The 12,194-nt window shown below is 33.2% G+C and overlaps 1 protein-coding gene across 2 annotated transcripts in view; it reads left to right on the plus strand.

The window, feature by feature from the left end:
• The window catches only part of Apoltp (Apolipoprotein lipid transfer particle), a 1,459,665-nt gene that overhangs the window by 288,848 nt on the left and 1,158,623 nt on the right, over positions 1-12,194 (plus strand). For both annotated transcript variants that reach the window (XM_072546518.1, XM_072546519.1), the window contains exon 12: positions 4,436-4,613. In XM_072546518.1, coding sequence (XP_072402619.1) covers positions 4,436-4,613 — 178 coding nt within the window. The remainder of the gene's footprint in view (positions 1-4,435; positions 4,614-12,194) is intronic.

Here is a 12,194-nt window from a genome sequence, read left to right on the forward strand (position 1 = left end):
CTACGTAACGAGTCGTAACCGGTCGGTAAGGATAATGTGAATTAGATGTCCGTCGTTTTCCCCCCGTTATTTATTTAGGTATTTGTTTGATTTTGATACAGAGTATTTAAAAAAATAATTTTCAAGGCTATTTTGTCATTTATGCATGTGTTTTTATTGCTTTGTGACAATTAATCAACGAAGTGACAAACAATTAGGACTTTTGTACTCTTCTTTTTAAAAATACTTTTTGGTTTGATATGTATGGCTTCGTTAAATGTAGTATTTTGTTTTTTAACTGAAGGTGAGATTAAATTTAAAACATATTTAAACTGAATCCTATTCATTCTAAAATATCCATAATATTTTTCATCGTCATCAATTAATTCTCTGTATAAACTCCAGTATTCACATTCCTTCTTCCTTTGTCTTAGCATTGGATGTACTTCAAACCTTCTTTTTAACACAGTTTTTCATTCTTTATCGTTAAGTAGAAGAGCAATTGCACATAATTTTTGTCGAGAAAAGCGAGATCATATCTTCACCGAACCAAACTAAAACGTTCTATGTATGAAAATGTGAACGCGCAGCCCAATTGCTGGAGTGGAAACGCTACGTGCCGGAAACTATACGTGCACGATAATATGCCGCGACCTTAAATCAGTCGACAGTCATAACTCGTGGGTTTTCTAGGTCGCTGAATACAAATAAGATAACGACGTTGGTCTATGAGCTACCTGGTGCCCCAGGGTAGACCTCGTATCCTGGAGTTTTTTTTTTTTTTTATTAAAAATCAGTCGAATTTCAATACTTTTCCAGATCGCTGAATAAAAATATCATGACGGCTATTATCTAGCTTGAAGTGCCCAAAGTAAACTCGTCTTCTGAAGTTTTATGTTATTTTCATATTTTAAAATCAGTCAAGTCATTACTTGGCGTTTTTTTGGGGTTGCTGAACACGAATATTATAACGGCGATGATCTCCAAGGTATCTGGTACCCAGCGTGGACTTCGTATTCTGAAGTTTTTTGTTGATTTGTTATTAAAGTTTTTTCTTTATTTTTATTAAAATATGGTATCTAATAAGAGTTAAAATATGATTTCTTGAATATAAATTTTTTAAACTATGTCAGAAAAAAAAAGATCAACAAAGAATCGAATCATATAAATAATTTATTTCTTCCTCATATTCTTCTGTATCAGATAATCGATTTTGTTCATAGTTTTCCACATTTGTGCAATTTTCACCCAGCAAAATTTTTACGTAAAAAATTGCAAACCAAGCCATTTTTTCTATATCCGCATTTTTATATTAGAATCAGTGATTTTCATAATATTTTGAAATAGGGGAGAAAACAACGCAATTTAACTATGTAACTTGAATGATATCTGTTTACTAGTACGTGTGAGAGATAGGGATGGCGGTTTTTGACAAAACACCGGTTTTCGGTTATACCGTTTTTTTTTTGCTTACGGTTTAACCTGGCGATTATAACCGGCCAAAAAAAACCGGTTTTTCCAAAAACCGGTTTTCGGTTTTTTTAATCCAATAGTTACAAAGTTACATTTACAATGCACTTAAGTTTGCGATAGGTACTTCATTCGACTCGATATCAATATGATCAAAATTAGTACTATCGAAAGAACATCAATATCAATATAAATAAAACACAATTTTTAATAAAATCATTTTATTCTATTAATTATTATATTTATTTATTATTTTATTATTAATATATATTTAGTGATTATTATTAAATATAATATAGCGTAAGATTAATAAATACATATTGCAATAATATACAATAAAAGAATATGAAGTAATATTTTAAGTAAAAAAGTATAGGTTAGAAGGTTACAAATAGTTTATATTATATGAAATAGATTTAGCATTATGTTGGCCAGTATTTTTCATAAAGCCTATTGAGAAAAACTCGTTCATATATATGTTGGTCGGTTAAGCGGCTTCTCTCATCTGACACAATATCATTCAATGATGACACCAGTCTCTCTGATGCCTCCGAACTTCCGACCAACGACATGTATTTTTTTAGCTATAAAAGCCAAGCCTGGCATACAGGTTCTGTTTTGATCCCAGAATGAAAACGGATCACTTGGCAGCAAAGGCCGCTGCAGATATAGAGTCAATTCATTTGAAAAAGAACTTTGAATCTGTGTGTCCTGAGAACTTGAACTGAAACCACTGTTCACCAACTCCAGATCGTGTGAAGACCAAAGAGGATTTGATTTTAAACTCACTTTGGCCTTTTCATTCTGGAAAGAGCAGGAAGGAGAAAGTTTTCCGATTTCGGTAAGGTACGTCCTAACTTCCGAGCCTAAATTGGATGTGACTGTCTCCACTATATACGGATTCAGATATAGTTTTTTGAACCTCGGGTCCGTGATTGTAGTATGGCAAAGCAGGTGATTTCGTAAAAGCTTAGTGCCCCTCTCTTGAAGGCTAGTTATAAGCTTTTGGCATAACTTTTGAGCTGTACTAAGGTTTGGCTTGAGGTTTTTAAAAATCTTTCGATAATAGACACAAGGGGGATAACAAGGCTAGCACTAATGTACTGGGAACCTGAGATCTCCTTTATGGTCTCATCGAAAGGCGATGAAATGCTTACAATTTCAGTGATTAATTTTATATCTGAACCAGAAATCATCCTTGGTGCTTTTTTAATCGAGAGATCTGGAAATATTGCAGCTATATATGGGAACATTAGTGTGAATCTTTTAAGCATATGGTAGACAGAACTCCATCTGGTTGTAGTCAGATGCAGAGAGCAGTAAACCAAAATTATTATACTACTGCTCAACAGAGAGCGCTAAAATAATTCAGGTTCTATTGTCAATGAATATAATGAGAGTAGAATATAATATGCAATTATTGTATTTAAATAATGATGCAAATTTAATTTACCATTTAAAAACATATTCCTCTAAAATACCCACAAATTTTCCTCTCCTCCCAAACCCAAAAAATTCCCCACCACAACCATTTCAACTTATAAAAATTTCCCAGACTCTTTCAAATGGGATTTAAAAAAAAATAATATCAACATAAATATTTTACTTAAAAATAAATTGAATAATGCAATTCATCTTTTATTTTTACTACCATCAAAAAAAATTATCATGTATTACTTTTAACATGTTTGTATATTTGTATAATAGGTACATTTTAACACATTTAATACTTCCTGTATGGGTGTATCGTTTTGAAAACGTAGGGAAGTCCGTGGAGATTAGTATTCGTAGTCGGTAATTCGATATTTATAGTCAGAACATTATTTTTGGTAATCAGAAACAGCCATTCACCCACTTTCAATGTCAAGAGTCAAGTGTGAAAAATAGATTATGTACCAGATCACTTCTTATTTAAATATTATGATTACAAATACTTTTTCAACGAAATATAATAAAACTTAATTGTTTCTGGATGATGAGAGTTTGCACTTTCAGTTTGCTTCTGTATTTATAAAATAAAATAAAATTTGAATTGTGGTTTTGTTTGGAATAATTACTTGAAAATAATAATTATGATTGGGATCCAAAATAATACCTAACCTAATCCTAATCACCGTAAAAACCTAATAACCGGTTTTTACTTTAAAAATTAAAAACCGGTTATAACCGGGACAAAAAAACAACCGATAAAACCGGTTATTGCGAAGTAAAAAACCGGTTTTCGGTTAAAACCGGTAGGTCTTTCCCATCCCTAGTGAGAGAATGTATAAGAGCACATGTAAAAATAAAAGGCGGGAACTGCTACTGGGAAGATTATTATGTATCACCTGGCACTTCATCAGCTTAAAAGCGCCAAATTTAAAAAATAATGTTTTGCATAATTTTTTGTAGTTTTATATAAAGTTTCATGAGGTATTCTGAGGTCATTTATTAACGAAATATTCATGTTCAGCGACCTCTAAAATCCTCGAGTAATGACTGTCGACTGATTTAAAATGAAATTAATATAAAACTTTAGGAGATGAGGTCCGCCCTGGACACCGAGTAGATCAAGGACCATCGTCGTTATCATATTCGTGTTCAGTGATCTCGAAACCCCTTGAGGAATGAAATGAGAATGAAATTAACATACTCCAGGTGACGAGGTCCACCCTCGCCTAATTAGCATGTTGTGACTGGCTATAAGGGATTTGTGTATGTGTATATGACGATAGTATTTAATTAAGAAATCTACAGTAAAGGCTTAACTGGAGCCCCTATACCATATACTCATTTGATTATAGGGTGTTTATTTGGTTATACTTTATTCACACTTGTCTTAGATGTCCATGTTACGTCTCCTGTCAGTCAGTTGATAAAAAACATATTACTTTTTAAAATCTTATTAGAAATACTTGAGAAGTAAATCACTAAATATCCTATGAGTTTTAAATAAATTAGTTATTAAGTATGCAATATAATATTTTATCTTTTTACATTTTTACAGGAAATCAATTATAACAAAGCATCAATGTTTTTGGATGGAAAGTACGTCGTTCCCACTGGTGCCGGTTTACCACTTTCTCTTACAGCCACAGGAACAGCATCGATTAATATTAAATTATTTGGGTCACTTGCATCAACAGGATACTCAGCAGATAAGGAATTTGAACTTAACCTCACAGGTATTTCTTATTTTTATTTATTAAACAAATAATTTAAAAACATTTTGACATTCTATATTGTCTATCTCAAAGTTCAATAGTACTCGTTTCGTCTCCACAGCAGCTACAAAAAGCGAGAAAACTACGAAAACACTATGTTAGGCAATACTTGATTAACAAAATTAAGTGCTCTTCAATTTGACTTAAGCCTTCTTCTCCTCCTCTATCTTTTCTCCTTCGTAAGGATGCAGTGGCTTTATTTGTTCGACTATTTATGTTGAATTATCGTGCATTATAAGCATCCTCTTACAGATCTTCCTACCAGAACCCGCTATGTTGCCTTCAAATATAATTATTTCCATGCATTCTCTTCTTCTAATTATAATTTGAAAAATATATTTTGTTTGACAGTAGTGGTGGATCTAGATTTTGTTAAGTCCTTCTAGTATTGATTTATTTGTGTGATCTGCGGTGCATAAATGTGCAACATTTTACGGCAGACTCACATTTGAAATGCCATTATACGCTTCAAATCGACGTTTTTGATGGTTTATGTTTAACTGTTTGTTTTTAACGTCAGTGTTCTCCCATATTTATATGAGTTTGACTTGCCGATCTGGCCATTGCGATTGATCTCGTCTTCACATTCTCCACTGTTACTAATGAGAGAGCCCAATTAATTAAATTGTCTGACCACTGCGTACCCCGCCATATTTCTTATCTCTGTTAAGTTATTTCTGTTTCTATCAATGATCAATACTGTGGTTTTTTGTATATTTATTTTCAAACCATATTCCGTACTCATCGTGCCTAGCTTATTCAAAATTTGTTCCAGTTCTTCTGGTGAAGACACAAATAATACCATGTCATCAGTATATTGTAGTTTTTTTTATTTTTTTTTTCTCCTATAGTTGCTTTGCCTTATGCTTCCTCAAAACCTTGACGCATAATGTGTTCACAAAGAATGGATGATATTATACATCCATGCCGAACTCCAGATTTCAATTTGAAGTTTTTCGAAATTACATTATTAACTCCTACATTAGCGGTAATATTTACATTAAGTTCTTGTAATAAATAGATTAGATGTTCTGGCGTACTCATTTCTCTAGGTGTATCTCACATTTTATCCCATTTTACGTTATCGAAGGCATTGGAGAAGTCAACGAAGCGCAAATATGTTTCTATATTCCACACACACACGCAGTGATCAACCCTGCCCCTAGGAACATGTGTATACCAATGTAAGAATGGGATCCACATGTCCGAAGATCAAACCGGTCACACTTCGCTAGTCGAAGTGGTACCTATCTGACCCTCAGGCGTTCCCACCACCCCTCCTCATCGTGTGACTTACGTGAGGAGGCTTATGATCCGAAATTTACTTAAGATGCCCTAGGTAATAGGACATCCTCGGTTTTTAGTGAATGTGGTTATGCCACCTAACTGTAGGGGTAGCCACATCTAGGCTTTTCTCCCTATTTACTTTACTGACTCTATTGATTTTACTCTACTTTACGTCGGGACTAGAGTCCCTAAAAAAGAAAAAAGAGCGTGTGTTCCGACCATAGTCCGCGGAGCGGTATATAGAAGGCCTGACGGGCCCCTTCTATATTTGCTATATAAGGTAAATTTACGTTAAACGGTTTAATGAAAAGTATGAATATATCAATATGAATTTACGGTATTTAATCAGAAAACACATAATTTTTTTTTGTGGGCTTCCTTGTGGCTTCGGGACTATGTTTCTATATTAAACTCTTGTGATTTTTCTATAATTTCACAAATACTGAGAATGTGTTTTCCTACTTGGAACGAATCCGCATTGTTCTTAAGGAATTTGTAGAAGATTATTGAATTTAGTCTTTCATTGATGATGGTGAGGATTACTTTGTTCTCATTGGATATCAATGCTACTGTACGGTACTTGCTAAAGAAAATCTTATAGAAGCTTGTAGCTGAAAAGCGTAAAATTAGACAAAATTGGTATCAATCAAGAAGCCTCAAGGAGCCTTAAGACAAAATTCTGCTAAATAGGGTAACCAGACAATTAATTAACACAATCATAAATATTAAACAAGCATTGGCCTGTAAGTTTCTCACAGAACACACTGTATATAATAGTACTGACAGAATACTGTTTTTGAAGAAAAAATAAATATCTACAACGTCCAATAGCTCGAGTGTCTCCTATTAAAAAAGATTATGCAAATATGCAGAACATCTTAAAAACAAAATAACAATCTAACGAAGGTTAGATGTATTGCTCAAACTCGAACTAAGAGAGTAAACTGATACAATTGATTTCACTAGTTACCTTAAATAACTTTAATCCGACAAAAGCACAGGATTTTACTTACGCGAGAGATTTTAAGGAGAATTCAAAGAAATGCTTGTTCAAATTAATTACTTTAGCCAACTGTATTCGGCTTATATATGTACAAGATGCACAAAAAAGTTGATATAATGGATCTAAAACCTAGTAGCAACTTAAGACAAGCTTTCGACATCATCTTCGATGTCTTCTTCAGGGCTTCGGAGGTCTCAGTCTCCTGAGCCCCCAGACACTACTACACTGATCACCAATCAATGCGTTACTGGTGCTGGGAATAGAAGAGGCATCATTTATACCGTCGATGGTGACGTGGCTTGGGTGAATTATGGTGACGCGGGAATTGGCGCGGGGGTTGGCGCGAACATTGCTGACAGTTCTGACATTTTTGATTCACAGGTGGAGCGGACGATGTTTGCAATTATCACATTGACGGTAAAAGCCATTACCAATAAAACCTCTGTTGCAGTTGACATAAAACAATCTCTAATTCCTCGTGAAAAGTCTTTCAGAACACCTCGAATATATGGCCTACGCAAAATTCACAAACCTTATATTCTCTACGTTCCACTGTCAGTGCATACAACTAGCCTACATAACCATTGGCCAAGTACTTGGCCAAAACTCTACAACCTCTCGCCGAAAATCCTTCGTCAAAATTTTTTTTATTTTATCGAACTTCTTAAACAATACGTTATCTCACCGTCAGACACTCTAGTAAGTTTCGATATCGTTTTACTCTTTACAAACATTCCTATGGATGAAACTCTAAATATTCTGAAAAATAAATACAGTAACCAGCAAGACAACTTACCTTTCATTAAACGTTGTATGCCCAACACTTATTTCATCTGCCAAAATCAATTCTACAGAAAAATAGATGGTGCTCAATGGGCTTCCCACTATCTCTAGTAATTGCTAATATCTTTATGGAAGACTTCGAGAGCCGAGCACTATCCACATTAATGGTCAAACACATGTTGGCTACGATATGTTGACGATGTATTCGTCATTTGGCCCTATGGCAGGGATGCTTTGGTGTCTATTCAAACCCATCTAAATTGTATAAATCCTAGTATCCAGTTTACGATGGAGGTGGAAACTTCCTTGTCTCCTGATCAATATGCCTTTGCGATAATGCAAGTAGACCCGCTGAGCTCTCTAGTTTAAAACAAGCCCTTATCCAAATTGGCCGCCGATCCTATATAGGCCAAACAAATTGTATAATCCAAAATAAGGTATATAAACATTTCATTTCTGTTTGGAATTCCGAGTTAATTTTAGCTCTGGGTCAACACCATCTTCATACAGGTCACAAAATTGATTTTGAAAACTCTAGAACCGTAGCCCACATCCGCTTCTATAAACCAAGAATTATCCGAGAAGCCATAGAAATTGAAAATATGCCAAATTGTCTATAAATAGAGTAAAAAGCTGACCATGGTAAATTGACTTTGGAATGAGTATACTATGGTTTAATTCCTAAAAAGTAATTAATGCAACTAAGAAAAAATATTTGTAACGTTTTTCTGAAATTTATTGAAATATGGCATAATATTAAACAATTTGTTAAAATGTCAATTATTTACAATAAACACTTTATCTTTTAACTGAACTAGTACTATGTATTTATTAAGCTTTAAATTACATTGTTTTACACTGGAAATTAAATACAACATACAATGGTAAATAATTCCAATTTATTTTTTTACACTATGATCGGACTATCAGTAATTTGTTTACTTGTGGACTAAAATTAAATTAGATAATTGTACTTACTTGATAATAATTATTGCAATAAATGTTCATAGTGTCCAATTGTTAGTAATGCCATAGATAACTAAATTATGTCGGATAGTTTCTGCAGTATCAAAAATTCGTTCCCGTAATTCAGCTTCTGTTTCGATTTTATCTCGGTTATCATAAACTAACGATTTCAGATGTCCCCAAAAATAAAGATCTAGTACATTGTATTCGAGACTTTGGCGGCGGCTACACAATGGATCTACTCATACAAATCTAACGACAAGGATATAAGTGATATCAAGAAGAATTTTAACAGCTCTGGTAAAATGTGCTGGGGCTCTGTCGTGAAGAACCCACATTTCACGGCGTGTTTGCAAAGGCACGTCTTCAAGAAGTACCAGCAAACATTTTGCAATAAATTATGGGAGGCCATAAATTTTTGTTAAAAATTTATCCTACGTATTAAATAAGGAAATATATGTGGCAATTATAAAAATTCTACACACCATTTCTCGTAAAACATGCCTCACATGCCTACAAAAGAAACTTACGACGATACTTCGAGGAAGATAACCTGGGCATAAATCTTGTTTCAAACTATCTGTTTACTAAAGTTGTGACTGTCTTCGTTAAAATATTCATACTGCACGTAGTTTACAAAAATTTTTTTTAAACCTAAATGTATTTTCGTTTTCTGGTCAAACTGTTGAATTTAGAAAAAAATGTTATAAGAGTTTTTTCATCTACATGGTGCCTTGTACCTATACCTTTAAGGAACGCGCTATTTTTGGGGACACCCTATATAGATATATATATATATATATATATATATATATATATATATATATATATATATATATATATATATATATATATATATATATATATATATATATATATATATATATATATATATATATATATATATATATATATATATATATATATCGAGAAAAGGTGGACGACCGTCAATCCAATATAAATTAAGGAACACTAGAAGAGTAGTGGGTTTTTCGGTCAAAGTGGAGAAATAAAAGACAAAGAAGGTAGCTACTTCATCCATTTATTGAAGACGTTTCGCTTTCTACTCAGAAAGAATCATCAGAAAAGTTATTACATGTGTGTTACCTTAAAAAGACATGTAGCAGTCAATGATATTAAATGTGTAAAAAAGCTTACGACAATGGAAATTTTGAGATCAAGTTGTATAAACAATTAATTGAAACTAGGTACAGTATACAAATTAACAAACTTAGCACAGCAAAAGAACATGTGAGAATCATACATGTTTATAAAAAATTTTTGTAAAAAACTTAAGTAAAAAACATTAATATTGATATGTAGAGAACTAGAAAGATCATAAGATGCACTTCCAACAGTATATTATCAGTTAAATTTAATTTTGACTTTGGGTAACATTATCGAATAGATTAAGATTGAAATATAACATTTAAAAGTAAAATGAAGTTACCAGTCTTTAGCTTACTATGTGCCGCAGGTAATGAAACAAATGAACCAATGAACAAATTCATTGGTTTTCTCAACCAATCACTGGGGGGAAAATGGTGATCTTAACCACCATTTCCTTTCATTTTTTGGCTTTTAATGACAAGTTGTCACCCAAATTTATCATATTCTTTAAATGTACCGCTCTATTGCAGTAGAGGTTGGTATTTTGCCTTGCTGTTCTGTCATATTTTGACCTCAAGGCTACTGTCTTTTCACGTTGTTGGCATGGGTGTTACACCTGTTACATTCATTTACCAAAAGAGCCCTTTGAAGTTACAAAATAAAAATTATTTTTTTTGAATTATCCCCTAAACTACTTGAAATTTTGTAATAAAAATGGACACGTTACTTTCTTGTTCTGAAAGCATTTTTCATACAAAACAAGCTACAAAATCTAAGCGCGCAGAAAAATTTTAAGGGGGCTGTGCAGCCCTAAATCCCCCCAAACTTTTGAGTACGTTCAAATCAAATGAATTTTGTGGCATCATTAATTTAATACATTATTTTTAAAACTTTTTTGCCTCCTATCACTCTTTCGAAAAACTAGTTTTTTCCCAGTTGGCCATAAAATTACAATTAGTTTCTACGGATACAATAATTACAAACAGTTCCATCAATAATAGTCAATAAGTTAAAGCTATCATTTATTGTGTGAATAACATTAATATTAAAAATTTTGATATTACAATGGCCTACACATTTCAGGAAATGGCAGATATGCATTTAAATTTGGGTAAGTTGGATCAGATTAAATTATGATTTCAATAAACTATCGGGTTTATCGTAGGTGAATGTCAAGAAAATAGTGCAGCAACCGCAAGGCGTTATGCAGTAAAATACCCCAATCGAAATACACCCGATAGACGATTATTTCTGACCATTGATCGTCGTTTACGGGAACCGGGTACACTCCAACCGCAAGTTGCTGGCAATAGTGGTCGTCGAATAATGGATGCAACTGATGAAGACATTTTAGAAATCATTGAAGAAGTCCCTGGAACAAGTACAAGGGTAATAGCTGCTCAACTAAATATTCCTTACGTAAGGTTTTGGAGGCGTTTGAAGGATCAACTGGTCAAACCCTATCATTTAATAACGGTTTAAGAGTTATTGGTTGAAGATTATCCTAGAAGTATTGGATTTTGCGATTAGTTGTTAATGGAAAACACTCGAAATATTAATTTTATTAGAAATATTTTGATGCTACCTTCCTTCAGTAGAAATGGAATAACAAACCATCATAACGAGCACATTTGGGCCGACGAAACTCCTAACGTCAAAAAACGACTTATCTCCAAAGGACTTTCAATGTTAATGTTTTGGGCAGAAATTGTGGATAACAATCTAATAGGCCCAGTATTTCTTCCCAACAATTTAAATGGTGATAATTATTTGCAGTTCTTGGCAAACGATTTACAAGAGTATTTGCAAGAAGTGAATATTGCAATAAGGCAAAATATGTGGTTTCTACAAGATGGCGCTCCACCGCATTACAGTAATGAAGTCCGGGAATACCTTTGCAGGCAGTAACCTGGTCGGTGGATTGGAGGGGGTCGTGACGCACCTATTTCTTGTCCACCCAGAAGTCCAGGTCTTAACCCCATGGACTTTTGCTTTTGGGGGTTTATGAAAAACAAAATGTATTCTGTAACAATAGAGGATGAACAACAATTGAGGGTTAGAATAATTGAAGCTGCAAATCAATTTCGTCAGAAAAATATGATTTTTCAGCGCATTCGGTTTTCCTTATTAAAACGATACCGAATGTGTATTGAGGAAAATCGGGGTCATTTTAAACATTTATTGTAATATCACATTTATAGAGGTTATAGTCATTTTTTGTACTTGTTGATTCATTTAAGCCATGCATTTAAGGTTAATGAAAAGGGACGTAATTCAATAAAAACTGTTTTTAAAAAAAAATGATAAGATACAAAAAATTTTAAAAATAATGTGTTAAACTAATGATGCCACAAAATTTATTTGATTTGAACGTACTTAAAAGTTTGAGGGGG

Source organism: Diabrotica undecimpunctata, chromosome 10, assembly GCF_040954645.1.
Source record: "Diabrotica undecimpunctata isolate CICGRU chromosome 10, icDiaUnde3, whole genome shotgun sequence".
Classification (NCBI taxonomy): Eukaryota; Metazoa; Arthropoda; class Insecta; order Coleoptera; family Chrysomelidae; genus Diabrotica; species Diabrotica undecimpunctata.